This window comes from Cygnus olor, chromosome 5 (genome assembly GCF_009769625.2).
Source record: "Cygnus olor isolate bCygOlo1 chromosome 5, bCygOlo1.pri.v2, whole genome shotgun sequence".
Lineage (NCBI taxonomy): Eukaryota > Metazoa > Chordata > Aves > Anseriformes > Anatidae > Cygnus > Cygnus olor.
The window spans coordinates 30,034,143-30,054,523 of record NC_049173.1 but is presented as its reverse complement, the minus strand read 5'-3'; the positions used below and the strand labels follow the sequence as shown (position 1 = coordinate 30,054,523).

Below are 20,381 nucleotides of genomic sequence, written 5' to 3'. Positions count from 1 at the left end.
TTTAAATGCTGAAATGGGAGTTCAAGGAAACAAATTCAAGCTGTTTTTCACTTGAGCCTCAATTCTCAGTGACGCACCACCTCTGACAACATCTTTGGTCTGCCCAGACTTTCTTTTGTCTTGGTGAATGAATGGTGAATGAGTCCAGTCTATCCCTGTGTGACTGCAGTTTCCCACTATGGCAACTTAGCCTAGCTCTGCAGCTCCTCTGATCCAAGCAATGTTTCCTGGTGCCCAACATTTCTCAATGCAGGGATTGTTAGTATGACTCTACAATTATGTTTGTTTTATTAGGAGTTTTTTTTTTTTTTCCACACAAAAGGCCCCTGAGTGTGTAGAAGTGCATGGTGTCTTGTCCTTTCCCATCAGCCTTCAGGAACAAATTGCTGTGCTGTTGCACACCAGGGACCCAATCACCAAATCTCTTTAATAAGGCCCTGGGCAGCTACTTGGAGTTTGGTAACAAAACAGTTCTCACAGGTCGAACTCCACTACTGGAAAACTACCTTCCATATCCAATACATTACAGGAGTATTTATATGTTGTGCTAGGATGGTCTGAGTTTAAGAAGGGAGATGCAGGAAACTCTGAGGTCAGCTCCGAAAGTCTTGGAGGTGTTGCCTCATTGGATCTTTCTGACTAAATGGTAGATGGAAAATGGGACATAGATACTGTCACAATATAATTTGTTTGTAGCCTGCCAGGACAAGAAAAATTGCTAGAAAAATCTCCTGAAACAAATTTCTGTGCAACAAGAAACTTAAACAAGAGTAGGATATGGCAATTACAAGCAGAAGGAATAAGAGTGGAACAATGCCATGTCAGATGAAAAGTAGAAACAAATTCGAAGTGAATGATTATAAATGTTTTCAGAAGACAAATGCTGTGGAGTTCAGACTTGGAAGTTCATGTTGTAACAACATTTAGTAACTGGATACAGTAGTAGCATGTTTGTTGTTTTGTTTGTTTGTTTGTTTGTTTGTTTAATCTCATCTTTGCCTGTGTTTTCATATCAGCCATGGCATATTAAAGCACGTGTGTGGTTCTGTTCATCCATGTGAAAGGCTGAGAAATGCTTGGTAATCAGTTGAAAAATGTACAGAAATACGTAAGTGCTACTGTGACATTTTGGCCAGTTGGATCCTTTCAGGCAGCTTCATTTAACTTTGATTGCATTATAGACATCCAGCGTGGGACAGGTGTCTGCTCTCCATTTATACTCAGACAGGTGTGCTGTCTTCTAGCGTATAAGCACATCACTGTAGTGTGATGATCTAAACAAGGTAAACTGAGCCATACCTTTAGAGTGTTTACTTCTCTTCATTGACTACACAGGGAGCAGTGCTGTGATGCCTGTACTGCAGGTGTCTGTCTAGTACAACATGAGGGGTCACTACAGACAGATGGCTAGTCATCCCCTCTGCAGCTATGCTAGCTCTGGAAGATTACTGAGCCCTCGGGAGAGAGGACAAAGTGGGACCGTTTCTAAACTAGTGTTGTGATTTGCAGTCATATATTCTGAATTATGCATGAGGCAATCCTGTTTGATGAGAAAGAGAAGCATTCTGAGAACTACTGCAAAGTGGTGGAGAGTAGAGTAGTAACCAAAGAAATTGCTCAGGTATTAGCAAAAGGTAAGAGGCATGTATCAAAGGCATCAAATGCTTTCTTAACAGTAGTCCTGCTTGCTGACTTAAAACTCTCAGAGAAAATAAGCAGCTGAAGAATTTCCTGGTGTGATTGTAAATGAAAATGAGCATTTTTCTGTGGGTCATATTTTAACCTCTGCAAAACAGTGTATACATCCACTGAAGAACTTTACAGATGTCTCTGAGTAACACAGAGGCAGCATAGAATGCATGCAGTGTTTTGCAGCTTATGCTATGTTAGAAAATACATTCTTCAGAAGAGCATGTTCTGTCAACACCAGGCCTAAGACAGCAATCAAGCTACCAGACAACCGCTAGCTCAATGGAGAGGAATACCAGTGAGGAACCTCCCAGGCCTGGCTTCTGTGCATGTATCTCTAGTTTCAGAGCTGACAAGCTAACTGGAGAACCCTTTTGTCAATTTAAAGGAAAGCAATTAGGAACAGAGCATGGAACAGCTCATGGTTCAGCCATATTGTAGACGTGATGCTTGGGCATGGCAAGTGCTTGCCTTCCGTGATGGCACTTTATACTCCCAGTGGGTGAAAGGATGGTAATAGTGTTTTTCCAGCATTCATGTCTCTCATCCTATGAAAGAAGAATGTGACTCCTCCCTGACAGAATGGGAGTATGCACTTTGTCATATCCACTACAAAGCAGAAAACAGTGGTCAGAGTAAGTTCAGGGATGAGGGACCAGAAGCCTGACAAGGGAGTGGGAAGACGGGAGATGAGAGGCAGCAAGTACTCTCTGCAAACTCTCACTGTAATTCATGATGTGACTCTGCTTTCTGTAGCAGGCAGAATAGGAGTAATGCATCCTTCCCTCATCATCCATGAACCTTGGAGCACATCTCCTTCTCTTCTGGCCAGCCCATGACTTCGTGCCCACACCTGCACCGTGGAAACCTGATGCAATGACACTAGGAAACTTCTCCAGGGTGACTGAATTTATCCTTCTTGGGCTTTCTGATAGAAGGGAGCTGCAAATCCTCTTCTTTGCCTTCTTTTTCCTGGCCTATGCCATGGTTCTCCTGGGGAACCTTCTCATTATTGTGACAGTCAAAGTTGACCCCAAGCTGTCCTCACCTATGTACTTTCTGCTCTGCAACTTGTCCTTCATAGATATCTGTTGCACCTCTGTCACCTCTCCCAGGATGCTGGTGGACCTGCTCTCACAAAGGAAGACCATTGCCTTTGAGGACTGTATAGCCCAGCTGTTTTTTCTGCACTTTGTTGGGGCAACAGAGATGTTCCTCCTGACAGTGATGGCATATGACCGCTACACTGCCATCTGCAAGCCCCTGCACTACACAGCCATCATGAGCCAGCAGGTATGTTGGGTCCTGGTATTCGCCTGCTGGGCTGGGGGCTTCCTACACTCTATCGTCCAGACACTACTCACAATCCAGCTCCCCTTCTGTGGCCCCAATGCAATAGACAACTACTTCTGTGATGTGCCTCCTGTCATCCGGCTTGCCTGCATGGATGTCCATGTCACTGAGTGGCTCATGGTCTCCAACAGTGGCTTAATATCCCTGGTTTGTTTCCTGGTGTTGGTCACATCTTACACGTTCATCCTGGTCACAGTCAGGGTCCGCTTCACTGAGGGGCACTGGAAAGCACTTTCCACATGTGCCTCACACTTGATGGTCGTCACCCTTTTCTTTATACCCTGCATCTTCATCTACCTCCGGCCCTTCTCTAGTTTTTCCTCCGACAAGCATATCTGTGTGATCTACACTGTCTTCTGCCCAGTGATGAACCCACTCATCTACACCCTGAGGAATAATGAGGTGAAGGCATCCATGTGGAAACTGTGGCAGCGCTGCAGATTCTTCTGAGACAAGCTGGCTGTGCAGAAAACCTGGAGTTACCTTCCTACAGACTAGTGGCAGATCAGGATATGGGAACAGTGTTGGAATTCAGCATGTAGGGCAGTATCTAAAACCCGAAGGATGTTTAGTTCCAGTTCAGGAATTTACCTGACATTGGTTCAGAGCAGTAGATTTCATTGATACTGTTGTCTGTTTTATGGGCTTTAGGTCTCCTTAGTCCACCCCTGAATTTGTCACTGCTGCAGCACAGATGAGAGATTTTTAAGGTTGTCGCTCTTCGCAGTGCTTTGCAATTATAATTGCAGTTTCTGATAGTGATTAGAGCATCCTCTTCTGCACCCTCAAAGAGAAGTAAGGAGGACCAGGCTTGAGTAGAGAAGATTTGGTGGTATTATACATTAAGCCTTGTGAAGCAGTGAGTGAATTAGGTTTTCTTGGGCAGAGCTCAGATGTTTGGGATGAAATTCCAATGGAAAAGGATTTATGCTGTGGGATAAAGCAGAGTCTAAAGAAAAAACATTTAATCGCTGGATCTGCTCAAGTGGGAATCATTGAGCAACCTCTGAATACTGATTGGAAAAAGTGAACCACCATTACGCAACAGAACTTGTGCTAACATTTCTACTGTTTATTAAGAAACACGATGAACTTCTTCAGGCACGGATCATTCTGTTCCTTGAACTAAAAAGTAGAAAGATCTGAATAACTGTGTTTTTTGTCAGTGTCTTTTCTTTTCCTTTTGTCTTTCTTTTGCTTTTCTGTGTTTGTTTCCATAACGTTTGTCTGTTTCTTGTAACAATGGATTAACTCTTCTCACACAACCCATTCTCTGCCACAGCAGGTGACTACAACCTGTTCAAAAATGTTTCAGATCCCATCTTAAGATATTACCTGCTGTTATCACACCAACCTGGTGAAAGAGGGGTTCTGGAGCCTGGGTGATTCCTCTTTCCACTGTTTGTGAAAGAAGAATCATTTCCTCTATGTCAGCTCTGAAACAGTTAGGTGTGTGGAAAAGAAGTCCGTACTATCTACAGAGGCTGATTTAGGCCTCTTGATTCTGACTGCTTCTTGGTTTTGGGACTGCTTCTTATAGGCATTTTCCAAATTATCTGAAGTAACAGAGGGAAAGCCTACTTACTCTTAAAATGACTTAAATTTAGCAAAGCGCCATTTCAGGACAAAGTGGAACTAGATTATTACAGGCTAGGAATCCCAGAATAGCCTTATTCTAGTTTTAGTAGCTCCCAGCACTGTAAAAATAAAAAGCAGCTGCAGAAGGGCTTGCATAAGGTTAACAATGGAACTTTTATGTGTAAGTGCAGGCACCAGGAGGTCAACGTTCTTTAGGGAAATCTAGCAAGTAACCCGCTCCTTGCTAGAAAGACTTACAAGCAGTTACACGGCAGCTTATGTTTGTGTCATAACAGAATTTCTGAAATGAACTTTGAGGTTATTTCCCAACTTGGAAAGCAAGCAACTCTGCCTGTGTTGAAATCCAGTGCTATAGCAGAATTAAATGGTGCACAAATGTCTTTCACCATAAGGAAGAAACTGCAAATGGGAAACAGGTATTTCACCACTAGTATTCAAGGCCTGGAAAACCAAGTTTCCTACTAACCTACTAACCAGTGTAAATATTGAATTCCCTCCCACCAGAAGCAAGAGTTAGTCTTTTTTTTTTTTGACCTTAGTATGTATTATGTGTGAAAGACCTTTAGTGCAACCGAGTAGGATGGCTATACCTGACACAATCGATACTTCACAACGCATCAGAAAGTAATGGGTCTATGTTTACATTCCTTCAGTCACTAGAACCCCCCAGTTTGAAGGACAAGGTGTGCATTTTTGCTTTCTTCACTTTAGCTTTTGGCGATGTAAGGTCTATGATCTCAGGAGTAATCATCTTCATTGGCATTGTACATCTGATCTTCTTTTTACTTAACAAATACGATTTGCATCGTAGAGTATGACCAGGTCTATTCTCAGAGAAGATGAACAGTACTTGAGAAGTACTTTTTTTTTTTTTTTTTTTTTTTTGACCATAAAGGAAGCTTAGAATGATGAGGTCAGATAGACTCACTTCCACTGCATTTTTGGATGATATAAATCAATGTACTTATCCATAGTTGGAATAACTTGGAACACCCTGTTGCTGAAGCTTATAGGTAGATTCACACTTAGCTATTTGAGCAGAATACATCTGATATCTTTTGTCACCACATTAAGATGCAATGCAATATTACACAAGATCATACATTATCAACAAGCAGCTGCAGTAAGCAATAAATATCACCATGCAAAGTATTTACAAAATATAAGCTCTTCAACTTATGTGTGTACATCTATATCTGTATCTGAAAATATTAAGAACAAATGTCAAAAAACGGAAACCATCTAACCAGTTTCACTGGGTGGAATCAGCACATTCAGAGCAGCACGCCTGGCAGAAAAACTCCCGGCTGCCTGGTGCAGTTACCACGCGTCGGCACCCGGTGCCAGAGGCACGGGCTGTGCACCGATGCTTCTTACAGGTGTGCTACAGGCGGCCGATATTTCAGTGGTAGGATTTTCTAGACTTAAAAGGATGCATTTTTTTTAACTTTTCAGAAAATAGTAATAATTCTTTCACACAATTAAGTTACTGAAATATTACAGGGGACAATATGAAAAGGAAAAACTGCCACAATCCAACATTTTATCTGTGGAGACAGCAACTGTGTTTGGGGAAGAAGAATAAAAAAAGACACTAGGAGTTTGCGAGCTGTCTTCAATAAGCGAAATCTCCACCTTGCAGTAATTAATTTCTGTACTCCTTCTGAAAACTTAATCCTTTAGGAGGGTAGTAATTATATGACAAATCCATTAGAAGTTTACCATCTGCCAAGAAGAGAATAGAGTAAGTTTGTGCTAGAGTGACTGAGATTTAGGATTGGATTCACCCCACCTAAATTTAGGCATTCCACTGAAGCATCACATTCCAGTGCTGAGGAGGGTCCAGGTCTCTTAGAGTAAAAAATACCTTTAGAGGGGAAAACAAAACAAAACAAAACAGGGATTTTGAAGGTGCAAAATTTGGTGCTGTCTACCAGTAAGCGTAAGCAACTGTCAACTGAGTCTGATCTAGTGAATTAAGCTCCCTCAGCACCACTACTGGACAGAGAGACAGGCAGTTCCTGGAAATAATTCACCCCATCCTCAGGAAAAATCACTCTTTGAAGATGCTGGTTTCTTTCTTTCTGATATTCATCAGAATATCAGAGGAAGCCTGGTTAAATAGGTCATTTATGTGCAATGAGGAAATCCAGTGAGGAAATCTTCCTGTATGTTTTCCCCAAGTGTTTTAACGTTATAAGACACCAGATCCCCAAACTTCTCTGGCATTTTGAAACTAGAAGGGCTTCTTGATCTAAGTGTAATGATGGATCAAAGTCAAACTATGGAGAAGAAGTAAAAATAGTTTAAAACATTGATAGATCAAGATCACTTAAGTCATTGGCAGAAATAGCAGTAACATACAGAAGGCAGTCACCCAGTCTCAGGGCAAATGTGCTGTATTCCACTGGCATTTCCTAGCTCTGTTGAATCTCTGCTCCTTTAATAAAATCCCTGGTTTAAATAGTACTCTAGTGGTGCTCACTAGAGGGCTCTAGTGACTTGTGTAGGTTAAATTTGCTGCTGGAGGATTAATGGACTTTGAATTTGTCTGAGTGGCCCTGTGTGCTTTTCTGGGTGAACACAAGCAAAAGAATTGATTGGGCGGTCAGTTCAGAGAGGACTGATATGGGAGAGAGTTCTTCCTCTCAAAGAGGTGGAAGGGATATAACAAGCTATCTTTGCTGTTACTGTTATTCGTTAATCTATTTACAAACCAAGTCTTAGATATTTATGGGGTACCTAATTAGGTTTAAGCTCTAATGGCATATAGCGTCAGCCCCTATTCCATGCAACCTTACAGTGAATTCAGCCTGTGAAGTGTTTGTTGGCCTCCCTAAAGGTGTAGAAATTTGGTATCTCCACTCCAGGTTACATCTCAGTGCTAGTATTGCTAAGTGCTGAACTTGCCACTGGATGCTACAGTGAAACAAGTCAGTCCAGGAGTGTTTTTTTTAAAAAGTAAGAACTATGGCAAATGCAAAAGGGGGGGGGGGGGGAGGGGAGGAGGGTGGGGAATTTAGGTGGCTGATCTGTAAGTATTTCTGCATTTCTCTGTCATACCAATCTTAAGTACTCAAGATTTATCAACTGAAAATAATTGGGAATGTAATCATCTCCCAGGACTGACTTGTGGGAAAGATGTCTGCATATCTGCATGGGGGTGAAAGTAGACTGAAATAGCAGCAGGCAGTACTATGGTTAAACTGAAGGGTCTCAGCTGGACTTTGGGGACAAGTCACAGGACGGCCATGACGATGAAGTCTAGGAGCAGAAATGAGCCCCTGCAAACCTGTACGTGTCTGCTAAAGATGTGTAGATAGCTTTCTCTTTGCAGTTTCTGACCACCTCACTGTCTGTTATTGCCTGAAACAAGGCAAGTGCTAGTCCTAGGTTGGTGCAACATATTTTGCTGTTACCACTGCTCAGTCTTTGCTGCTGCCTGTGAAAGCCAGGCCAAGCACCAGTCCAGACCTCTAGCTGTTTGACTATGCAGTGCCCTAAACAACACTTCTTGCTCTAGTTTAGGGCACTTATTTCAATTAGACACATGCCTTCTACCCCCCCACCATGCTGCAGCATGTCTCCTTTTACTGCATTGTCCCTTCCTCCATCCCAAGCCAGGACCCTTCTGTGTAGCCAAACCCACCCCAGCACAGCAGAGCACTTCCTTCCCCAAAAAGCTTGGGGGCAGCTGTGTGCCTTGCTCTGCCAGCTCAGCTACATCTTGGCACGCACTCTACAGACTTTGCTGGTGTTGCTGGAAGCAGCCGGTTCAGCCTCCCACCTGTGTAGGTTCCCTCATCCCTGGGCTGTGAAGATGGCCTTGTGGCAAGTCGGGTTGCCCTTGCTCCTGAGCTTTTAGTCTGAACTGTGCTGCAATATAATGAGGCCGGAGTGGTGTCTCTGCGTGTTTTCATGTTGCGTGAATATATTTGGTAGTGCCAAAGGTCTTTTTAGAACAGCGGACTGAGACCTCTATCTCCAAATAGCTAGTTACCAGCCTTTGTCGGTGTATGTGGGTTGATACGGATGCAGAGATGGGATGGAGACACCCTTGTACTTTGGTACAGTAGGGAAAATGGCAGAGGAAATACACTTTGGAGCCTTGATGGAACTAAAGGGTAATTATGGAGCAGAGTTTGGGATACAAGCTGCCCTGGCAGCTTGTATATCCTTTGAATGTCCTTGGGAATATTCAAAACCTGCCTGGACACAATCCTGGGCAATCAGCTCTGCCTGACCCTGTTTGAGCAGGGGCAATGCATGATCTCAAGATGTCTCTTCCAACCTCAGAGACTTCATGAATTTGTGATTCTGTAGCTTGTGGTAAGAGACAGCCCTGAAGAGCTGGAACTTACTGTTCATACCGAGGAGACAGGAGAACAAGGGCACAATTGCCGGTTTTGGGAGGGGGCTCTTCCTTCCCCTACCTGCTCTTTTAGTAACCACCTTCCTTTGCCACCCACTGCATTTGTCAGGATCCTGCTGTGTTGGAGTCATGGCCATTTTGTGCCATTGTTAATCTACTGCTTAAGGCAATCTGTTTCTATCCTGCTACATCTTGGGTGCAGACCAAAGTAGGCAGCATTAACACATTGGGCTTGATGATAGAGAGACCCTTGGGCTGGTAAGTGGGTAGATTTTTGAGACATACATGTTCAGTCTCTAGTTTGTTCTAGTTTAGTCTCAGTCTCTTTCTGAGATCTTTGAGAAAATTGAAGGTTTGATCCCATCTTTCCATCACATGGCATGTTATAAGGCTGTGGAACAAATCCCATGAATTTTAAAGCTGAAAAGGACCTTGCCGTTTGTCTGTGGAAGCTGTGGCACCTGGACCTCTTACGGGACATATGCTGACACATTTCAACTATTTTCCAGTAAAAGTTTTCTTCGTATGAGCTAGTCTGTTCCATAGACTGTGTCAACAAACATTTGAGTTCAGCACAGGATTTCCAATTGCCTTTTTTTTTTCTGTGGTAAGGTATGTCCCATGAAGAAGAAATGTTTATGCTGGTAGGCAGAAGGGAGGGACTGTGTAAAAGATGCACATCAGGCTGATAACTCTTAGTGGCTGACTAACAATTTTTGACAGATGATAATGTACTATTAGAACCAGTGCTGAATTTCAGTTGTTTCTTTAATCTGTAATTGTCAAACTGTAACTTCCTACTTTTTTTTTTCTTTTTTTTAGGCTCCACATTTCCTCTAGGGGAAATTTCTGCTATGTCCTTTGCTATTCTATGAGGAAACACAGTACAAATTACTACACATTTGAAGCAATCACTCAGATTTTTTGACAAGGAAGTCAAATGCAAACACCATTCAGTTTTTGGGAGCCCGTGTCTCAATACTCAAGGCAAACTATTTAATATAATTTGTTCGTCTCTGCAGGAAATGGCTTGGGATGATTCTAATAAGGTCTCAGTAGATGCAGTTTAAAAAGTTGGTGCCTGACAAACTGCAATGACGTAACTTGGCAAGAGAGTTTAAGTGTGTTTAAATTGGCTCCACTGTGCATCGTTAGAATCTCAAGCTTTCTCTCCTGGAAATTAGCAGCTCTCTGAGCATACAGCCAGGTTTGATTATGGCTCTAATCTAGGGGAAAGTGAGAGGCTGTCTCAAAGGAAAAACGTCCTGTGAAAACTAGAAGGATTTCTACAGTGCTTTGGTTCCATCCCAAGAAAAGGGAGGGGATTCTTGCCTAACCCATTGAATTGAAAGATTACAGGTCAAGCAGAGCTAGCTGCATGCCCCTGTTAGGGGCTGGCTTTAAAACTGCTTGGACTGGGCTGTTTTCAATACTTCTCAACTTTTCTAAACTCAGAAATGGTTCTTGAGGAAGATGAGGCCAATTCAGAGCTGTCACTGTCCCCTCCAGCTGCCTAGGGCTCCTGCTCTGCAGACCTTTTCGGGGGGGGGGCTCCTTCTTCCCAGATCCTGGCAAATATGAGTCAATGTCTTGAATAGACTTCTGAATTTAATTTTAGAAGAGACAACATTGTCAGAGTGTGCCATTGCACATCTGCAATGTGAATTGCAGTGTGGGATTATTCCCTTGTCAAGTGTGAAGATAGGAGAATTCCCTCCAAGGACCTTTTCCCTCTCTCAGAAACATGAATGGCCAGTAGAGAAAAAGGACCATTTTCGTCTTCACAGTTAAAGGCAGTAGCTGAGTCTGTCATCAGTCTTGGGTCACTGTAAGCATTACTAGCCGGAGACCTGACAAATCTTATTAATCCCACAGTTAGACAAAATGATTTGATTTTGACTTATCTTAGGGACGGTCCTGCCATGAAAAAGATTCGTAATAAAGAGTTTCCACTGTACTACATATAACCAGCATTTTAGGTATACGCTACAGTAATGTCTGGGGGAGTTACACCATCCAAGTATCTCCAGACTGCTTTGAGGCATTAGAAGGTGAGGAAAACTACCTGGGAAAATTGATTTTTACCTTGAGGCAGAATAACACCTTTTCTACAAGCAATGTCATGTATAGGCATTTGATCATAAGGCCTATTTTTTTCCCTGAGCAATATTTCAGAGTTGCTGCAATTACTGCCCATGTACTGAATATTTCAGTGTCCAGTTTATGCAGAGGCTAGTAAGGCTAGTCTTACAAAACATTTATGTAAAATTCACTAGGCCTTGGTAAGCGTATGGCAAATAAAGCTGACTAAAATAATTTTATGACACAGGCATGGCTAAGGAATCTCTTGGTAATTGCTGATGATTTTCTTGAGAGCTTAAAGACTGCATTAGCATGTGGTACCTGATAGTGCCTGTGAACTACACATGCCACTATAATCTTGGGGGTCAGTAGTATCATATTTGCTAGCCTAGTTATTTGTAGTCTTGGGCTAACAAGATCACAAATGACCTCACTAAGTGGAAAGCCTGATCAGAGTAGGTTAATAGCATAGCTCACATACTGTCCTGTGCTTCTACTTCTAATAACCTAATTCAACTAAGAGTATCCCTGCAGTAGCATGAGCAGCACATCTGAGGACCAGGTGTGGAATTGAGCCAGCAGCCCAAAGTGCTCTTGATGGTGCTGGCTGACTGCCACTTAGATGGGCCAATGCATCCATGCTAAAAAAAAGTGTTTCAGATATGATGTGAAACTCTCCTTAAAGGGTTCTGTACTTATACACAGTACTTACACCACTGCTTTTTACAAGTCTGCCTTTTGGTGAGATAGCAGGCTACCACATGTACATCATTCTGGTGGCTTGCAAAGAATAGTTGAGCAGAATATCAGACAATGTTGTACTAAGGATTGATTATCAACACTGGACTTTAAACATGAGGTCTGAGATTTTAAATACCAGGAAGTAGTAAATAGCCCACACTTAGGTAGGAGGCCCCTTTTTTGTGGCCAGTACTGACACGTCATCGCTTGACTGGTGGTACAACAATGTTCTTTGGAGCCCTGTACCGGGTCTAGATTTGCATTGCAATATCTCCCTCCAGTGGCTCTTCGACAGAAAGATGGGTACCTGCAAAGAGCTTTCAGTTAGTGGAAGTGGCATTACGCCAGTTTAGGAGGATGAAAGGGTGCAGTTCTAGTTCTGCTCATAGGTATGGATGCAATTGATCTTCGGTGTATGTATTGCCAACCTCTGGGTTTATTACAAAATGATTAGCTCCATTCTTTGTTGCAAAACTTCACCAGAAGTATGATGTCTGATGATCCTAGGGCTGACTGCAGTACACAGAGACAGATTGAGACAACACAAACTTCTTCCAGCCAAAGGTCTATACAACCATTGCAGGACAGGCCTGTGGCTTGTAATCCTTGGAGAGCTCCTTTTTATCTTGTGATGTACAAAATTAAGATTCCTATGTATGAGTCCCATGCTGCAAAGATTGTGAACAGGCTTTAAGAATGATTGACAAACAATATCATTCATGTTAACATTGTAGAAGTTATGGGCAGGTAATGCTGGAAAAGAAACAGGTAAACCACTCCGTACATCACATGGAAAGTGGTGCTTCAATAACTGAATGCATGGATGCTTTCTGGAACAAGAGGGAAATTGTTTTTTTGCTCTCCAAGGTAATGCTGGTAACTTATGTTCATTCTTACACCAGGGTACACATCTGTTTCAACTAGTGCATGGCTTTCACAAGTCTATCTTAAGTCGTTTCTGTAGGGGCTATAGTTAAAAGGTTGCGCCCATACAGGAATCAGAGATGGCCCATAAAATCCACATAGAGGGTGTTTGTGCTGGCACATGGTGCTGTGATAGCTGCCTTGCAGTGCTTCACAGCTGCTCCACTGCTGTCATTTAGGTTCTCCTCTCTACCCTACAAAGAAACCCTGAATGTGTGTTGCCACTTTTAAGGTATACTTTTCTGCAGAGGAGCTGTTGCCAAATTTATTTTGACCTTTGTATGTGTAGGTGAGATTTCAGGCATCAGATCAAGACAAGTTAATTTGAAAACAGTTTGTGATCAAGTCTCTTTAAGGCAGTACTATAACTTAAAAAATCAGAACACTGGACCCTTGTGATATGTAAAACTTCAATAATCTGAAATGACACCTGGTAGGACCCAGAGAAAATGATGCCATCTATTCCTCTTCCTGAGTAGACTCAAGTATCAAACCACAGCTCTAGGGGAAGGTTCTACAACATGAAGGTCATGGGAATCAGAGGATTCAGGAAGAAAATTGTTTTATCACATTTCTAACTCCCCTTGACTCCTTGACAACACTCTGAAAGAGCCTCATATGCACTAAAGGAAGCATCCAAGAAAACTTCAGAGACACTTGTCCCCAGATACATCCTCAGCACATATTTATAAAACCTCATTGAAAAAGCGACTTACTTTTGTAGTCGGGCTATCATTTTTGCCAGTGCTTGCAGATGATCTTTAAAGTTCTCTTCCAACTCAAACCATTCTGTGATTCTATGTATGAATATGCCTGTGCTGCTAAATTCAGACTCATCACTTCCTTGATAGATTGGTGTTCCTAAATCTACAGTGAAATCATTTTTCTTCTGTCATGCAAATATTTTAATCAGATGTAGAAGGAAGAAAAAGGACAGTGACGTTTCCTGGAGATACAGACCACTGTGTATTACCAGCAATTAATTCCTTGTTGCAGTGAGTATTTGTGTGTTTCCACCGTGTTTCAGCTGAATAACCTCCCAACTCTAAGAACAAGTGATGCTCTGATTTAAAATACCATATGCCTTTTATTCATGCTGGCCTAAATATTTCTTATGGAGTTTTAAGCTCTGACCTTGGTCCCTTTCAAGATGGAAGCAAGCTTCTACGAGAATGAGACAACAGCCACGCCTATCTCAAATGGGGTATCAGTCTCCTATTTTAGTTGTTTCTCTGTATCCCTTATGAATGAGAATGTGTTATGATATTCACACCATCTCATCATTGTGCTTCAGTTTGCAAGTAAGGAGGTACTTGTGCTGTGCCTTGCTTTATCTCTCTCTAGAACTACTGTGTAAATTATTTCCACGAGTTATGTTTAATGTAGCAATGTGCTATCTATCTCCTTAAACTTTGCTGAATTGGGAGAAAGAAAAAAAACACATCCAGTCAGATCCTGAAAGTATTAATATTGATGTGACAGCCTAATGGGTAAAGTTTATAGAGAAGAGGAAGATCTTTAATTAGATACTGGGTTCTATCCCTTTTTTATCCCACTGGATAAAGCTGAAAAAAATAAATGTATTCTGAGTATATCCCTTCTGCTGATAACCAGGGTTTTAATTCCTCTGTGATAGCATTACTCACTTAAAAATTAGGTCTTTAGTTTCTGTTAGTAACCCAGACTTCTTTGGTGACGGTAGTATCATAAAGTTTATATTGAAATGGTTTTTAGAGATCTGGATTCCTACCCCTCCCCTGTTCAGAGTACAGCTGCTTTCAAAGCCCAGTTGGGTTGCTTGGAGCCATGTTCAACCAAGCTAGTCACCACAGAGGGGAGGTATCTTTGTATTCAACTTTTCAGCTCCCCAGTCTGAGAAGATGAATTGCACTCAAAGATTTAAATTTTTTTTGATTAATCACTGTTAAGCTTAATACTATTTTTTGCCTTTTATCTTACATATATGTGAGCAAAATTCAGATGTTGAGTGTGGTGATGCAAACTTACAAATGTATTTGAACTGCAAAAGAGATTAAAAAAAACCCACTTGTTTAGAAGGAAGTGAAATTTTGACTGTTACAACTTTTTTTCTTTTTTTTCTTTTTATTTGTTCTTTTTTTTTCCAGGTACACCTCTGCAATCATTTCTACAATGAAAGATAAAATGCACAAGGTCAACACATCAACAGTATCTGAATTTATTCTCATAGGCCTTTCTGATGCTCCAGAGGTGCGTTTTTTTCTCTTTGTGCTGTTTTTGATCATCTATTTGGTCACCATGGCAGGCAACATCACAGTGTTTGTTGCCATTAGCACAGATACTCATCTGCACAACCCCATGTACTTCTTCCTTGGCAACTTATCCCTACTGGATATCTTATGCCCCACTATTACTGTGCCAAAGATGCTGGAGGTCTTGTTGTCTGAGGACAATGTGATTTCATTCAGTGGCTGCATACTCCAGCTGTTCTTCCTCATTGATGTTGTAGGCACAGAGATTTTTCTCTTGGCTGTGATGGCATATGACCGTTATGTTGCCATATGTCAACCTCTGCAGTACGTTAATATTGTGAGTATGAAACTATGTGCTCGCCTAGCCATTGGCACCTGGGTAGTAGGATTTTTTAATTCTCTATTGCACACATCTTTGATTTTTACACTCTTTTTTTGTGATTCTAATGAAGTTGACCAATATTACTGTGATATTCCACCTGTGCTGGCCCTCTCCTGCTTACCTACTTACAGTAGGGAACTGGTGATTCTTACAGTAGCTGGGGTCCTTGGAAGTAGTGCCTTTGTGGTCACTCTGGTCTCATATGTCTATATCCTTCTGGCTATCCTGTGCATGAACTCTGCTGAGAGCAGGCACAAAGCTTTCTCCACTTGCAGCTCTCACTTGACAGTGGTATGCCTTTTCTATGGGACTACTATTTGCACGTATGTACGGCCTTCTTCTGCCTACTCACCTGATCAGGATAGGATAGTTTCCATGCTCTATGGGATCCTCACTCCGCTGCTAAACCCCATAATCTACAGTCTGAGGAACAAAGAAGTCAAATGTGCCCTTGGAAGAGTAATCAGCCGGGTGAAAACTACTTTAACAAAATGAGAACATCTTTCTCAGTCTCTGGCCTCCTCTGGAAGCCCAAGCAATTGGATATGGACTGCTGGTAATGACATCTCCTCTTACTTTAATCATCTAAAAGATAGATGTTGGAATAGAATCTCCTTCTCTGGGCTCCATTTACAATTAAAAGGGAGAGGTACGCATCTCCAGACAGCCAACTGGATGGCACAACTCTGGGTCATTATTACAGGAGGAGGTGACCTTGGCTTGTAATCTTTTCCTCCATTGAGCATGGAAGAAGCTTAGGTGAGAACCTTGGTCTTAAATATGGGTATTGCCAGTCAGGTACTGTAGGCACACTTAATGGTGCACACGCTTCTGTTAAAGTAGCTTATAGAACTGTTTCCTCTTACTGACCATTTAATTCCTGTGGAAAAGAATGTAACTGTATCCTGTGTGGGAGACTGACTGGAGGGAAAGCTCCTTTGCCATCATTTAAGCTCATCAGTCTGGGTGTTTTCAACTGGCATGCCAGTAATTCAGCTTCAATGCCAACAAGCATATCTGGCCATAGCTTGTGCCACATATCTCAGTCTGCCAGCATGTGAATCAGCTCCTACAAACTGTAGATATCAGCTATATTGATGTCTATACAGTAAAAGAAATCCTAGAAAACTATAGCAAGTGGGACGATGGGGAGGCTTTTCAGTCATGGTCTTTCTGTGACCACTGTCTGGGCCTGCCCTGGTTTTTCACAGTGTTGGTGGACTGAAGGAAGGCTTATCGAGTGTGCTTTAGGTCTGCGAGTCCATAACTAGGAACAGCACTTCCAGGTGAAAGCAAAGGTATGGCTGACAAAAAGGTGGAAATGGACGCAAGAGAAGGGAAGTGCTGTGCTATCTCCTTTGTGCATTGTGGCTGTAAATCTGTGTATACCTTAACTATGTGCCTCTGTGCTGGGGTGATAAACTTACAGCTTGATGTGGACCTGAGGCTGTGTTAAAACACTGTGCTAAATAGCTGATATTGCACATGGTTCCTTACTAAAAAAACAAATGTCAAGGATGTCTTTTAATGGCCTTTCCTGTGGTTGCTGCCTTGGCATGAAGGCTAAACTAATGACTTTTCTGCAGGAACTCAGATCTTAGTGATAACAAATGCACATTCTTGTACTATGGAAGTAATCTGAGCTTCATTCTTATCTGTAGAACATGTTTGCAATGGGTTCATAGGGCAACTAATAACCAAAAGAGCTTTTGCCTAGGGTAATGTATTCTGATTTTTTTTTGTTGTTGTTTTGAAAACATTTCACGAACTTAAGAAATGACATGAAAGTCTATCCAAGGGCATTTAAGTTTCAAAGCCAAGCTTTAAGAAGCTGCCAAAGCCACCCATGTAGCCATACCACTACAGAGTTTCCAACAGAGTTCAGTGTGCTGACCTACAGTAATCATGGGATTAAGTCACCTAAGCACAAGTTTTATTGATGACCCAAGGCATCTTTCCTGGTCCCTAGTTTATGCTCAAAAATAATAATAAATACACCCAGAATACTCAGTCCTGTTTCATTTCCAGCAGCTGGCTGAAGAGATCAGAAATCCTGTGAAATAGGGGGGTAATTACCTATTGTGTGTAGAGTGACAGGTATTTCCATGGTTTTACCTGTGATTCTTCATCTATGACAATAGAAACAATTTTCCAAAAACAGCCACACTGATTCCTGAGCCATATGACAAATTGCAAGGCATTTATCAATGCAGACAGAGGGACTGTCTGCTCTTCAAAAAATGAGCACAGAAAACTTGTTATAGGCTGGCGCACCAGTCCCCTTCAATGGTCACTTAACAACTGCTCTGCAGGGTCACAAAAATTACTGTGGAGATGATGTGGGGATGGGGAGGAGCAGCTATGCTGTTTCCTTGCAAATCCAAAGATTCTGGTTGCTAGACCTGGAATTCCGAGATCAGACTTGCTCAGGAAGCATTTCTGTTTCACACCTCATGAGCTTTTTGTCCATTTTATATCCTATATGTTGGATAGAAGAGTAGCGATCAGCCTCATATGTGCTATGGTTCAGCATTAGTGGCCTGTATGTGCCTGGGTGGGCTGGGACAGACCCATTGAACAGAAATGCCTGCAGAGCAGTGGATGTGAGAGTACTGAGTCAAGCTGTAAAAGGAGAATTCCACAGCTTTGTAGCTGAGGGCAGCCCCAGCCTGCACGGCATGGCCCCAAGCAGCAGTGGTCAGAGGGGTGGTTATGGCTGTGTTCTCCATGCCACAGCTACACTGTCCAAAAGCCCATCTCCTGTGTGGAGTTCTCAGACCATCTGCTGCATGCCCTGGAACAGACGCTGCATGGCCCATTGAGTTTTGCCCCTGCTTCCACCTCTCGGCAATGGACATGCCAGCACCAAGGCATATGCGGGGAAATGCTGAGATCTGCATGGCAGCTGCATGGGTGTGATGGTGAAACAGATGTTCCTGAGGCCAACAGTCTGGGGTGAGCTGTCTGAGGATTCAGAGCCACTGCTAGGGCAGAGTAAAGACAATGAGGAAGCACAGCAAGTCACGGGGAGAGAAGTGGATTCAGATGGGGAAGAAAAACCAAAAAAAATGCCCATAAAACAAAGACCACACCCACGCATTAATGACCATGTTTTCTTCTACTCTGGCTAAGGCCCTTCCCTTCCGGAGTGTATTCTGCAAGGGAGGAAAGGGTCATCCTTGCCAGTAAAGCCTAGAAGAAGAGATCATAAGAGCTGTGGTGGTGTACTTGGTGTACTCTACTTGCTACCACACTCCTCTTCTGTAAGAATATTTGGTATGCTTTTACTGAGAATGCCTCTCAAAGTGTCTCAGTTGAAAAACCTATAGCAAAATGAAAATTCAGATCTTCTGCTAGATCTTAAACTGAATCAGTTTCTGAAGGAGCCTCCTTTAATTGGGATTAAAGATCAACTGCATACTTTAGGAGAATGAAGCACTGCTGAAGGACTTATTTGGGAAAGATTAAAAGCTGCCTTCAGTTCATTTTGTGGGGCTTAACCACATCATTCAGGGCATAGTGTTTCTTTGTTATAGAAACTGATGTAGAAAGTCATCCATGGGGATGAGCATACTGCAGTGGTTGTGCTGCTTTAGACCCTTTACGCTAGGCATGCCTGGTGTTTGTGGGGCATGCAGCTGCATAATTTGTGGAGGCCAGGGGTGCTTTGTGTCGGCAATATGTTGCACGTTGGTTGTCACACCTCTCACCCATCCTGGAATGGTTCAGTAGCAGCAGATGTTGGAGCCAGGCCCCCCTTCTGGTGTCTGTTCCCTTTGGATTTGAGGAAAGACCTGCTGTGACCTCCATACCTGTTCTGAATTCATCCTTCATTCACCTGTATAGGGGAAACTGGTGGAAAAAAACAAACCTGGTGTTGTTATAGCTTCTCAGACACAGGGTTCTTTCTTATCGAAGGGTTATAGAAGATTCAATGGAATAGGTTATATTTGTTCCTATGTTATCACAGAGCAGCCTCTTCAATGTCATCTTTTCTGGTGACTGGCTTCAATGCTGGTACCCTTTATCCTTAAGCTAAGTACTGTGACTAATTCCTTTTCAACACAAACATCTCTCCACCTAGCTCAGGAAGGCCACACTTTAAGTTCAACACTCTCTAAAATGCACTCATATATGCGTTCTTCTACTGCTTAATGACTCATTTTCACTTGTTCTTTATAAGTTAGTGATACTTCAGTTTTCACCTAAGGATTAACTCAGATTTTCCCATTGAGATTTAAATGAAAAGGTTCTGTCCCACCCATTGTGGAGAAAATAAAGTATTTTGCTCCTTCCAATTTTTTAGGCATTTTTCCACTATCAGTTAACACAGCAACTTTTTAGGCATAGTATTTTTCCTAGATTGCCTCCTGAATATGGTTAGTATGGTTAATATGGTTAATATGGTTGCCTCCTGAATCAAAGAGTTTGTTCTCATGTCAAACAGAATATAGGCAAAATGAAAACTAGGAAACCCAAGTCACACAGACTGAAAAAAGTCAGATTGTTTTAAGCAATACCTGTATTGATATACTGGTGGAGGGGGATGGGGGGAATTCCTCCACACCTGGAATATAGCAAAGTTTTTTTGTTGTTTTTGTTTTTACATAAAATAAAAATTAGTCTTCTGTATTCATGCTTACCACAGAACTTCTGCTTGCAACCCTGCGACCTTACCAGACACATTTTAGTGTTCTGTTTGCATTGCTGTTTCTGCTCTTATCAGTAGACTGTCCTGTAAAATAAATGCGAAAGACTGGGGAGTAGAGATTGTATGACGGATGGACACCAACTCTTAATGCAGATTTGATTGCAAGGTGTGCAGTCTCTATTGATTCCAAATGAGAAATTTCTGATCTCTAAAACTTGAAGGGAAGAGCCACAGAGAGCTTACTTGCAGAAGAGGGAGCTCTCGTACTCCTTATCAGAAAGGAGGTATTTTTTAGCAGTTAACGTGCACATTCACATACTTGTGCTCTGTTTGGGGGTAGGATTGCTGGTCGGTCAC

General features: G+C 42.2%; 2 protein-coding genes across 2 annotated transcripts; both read left to right on the top strand.

The window, feature by feature from the left end:
- The first annotated feature begins 2,565 nt into the window (after window positions 1–2,565).
- LOC121070448 (olfactory receptor 4M1-like) lies at window positions 2,566–18,468 on the top strand. Its single transcript, XM_040557616.1, has 2 exons — window positions 2,566–2,982; window positions 14,887–18,468. The coding sequence occupies exons 1-2, from the start codon at window positions 2,566–2,568 to the stop codon at window positions 14,920–14,922; spliced, it is 453 nt and encodes a 150-aa protein (XP_040413550.1). The 3' UTR covers window positions 14,923–18,468.
- On the top strand, window positions 14,912–18,468 carry LOC121070447 (olfactory receptor 5F1-like). Its single transcript, XM_040557615.1, has one exon. The coding sequence runs from the start codon at window positions 14,912–14,914 to the stop codon at window positions 15,866–15,868; it is 957 nt and encodes a 318-aa protein (XP_040413549.1). The 3' UTR covers window positions 15,869–18,468.
- Window positions 18,469–20,381: the final 1,913 nt, after the last annotated feature.

What these genes read in the sequence shown, in the direction of transcription:
- LOC121070448 (XM_040557616.1), top strand. Translation starts at nt 2,566, where the DNA reads ATGACACTAGGAAACTTCTCCAGGGTGACTGAATTTATCCTTCTTGGG. An exon ending in CAGCCATCATGAGCCAGCAG is followed by an intron (nt 2,983 to 14,886) that starts GTATGTTGGGTC and finishes TTTTTTTTCCAG; the next exon opens with GTACACCTCTGCAATCATTT.
- LOC121070447 (XM_040557615.1), top strand. Translation starts at nt 14,912, where the DNA reads ATGAAAGATAAAATGCACAAGGTCAACACATCAACAGTATCTGAATTT.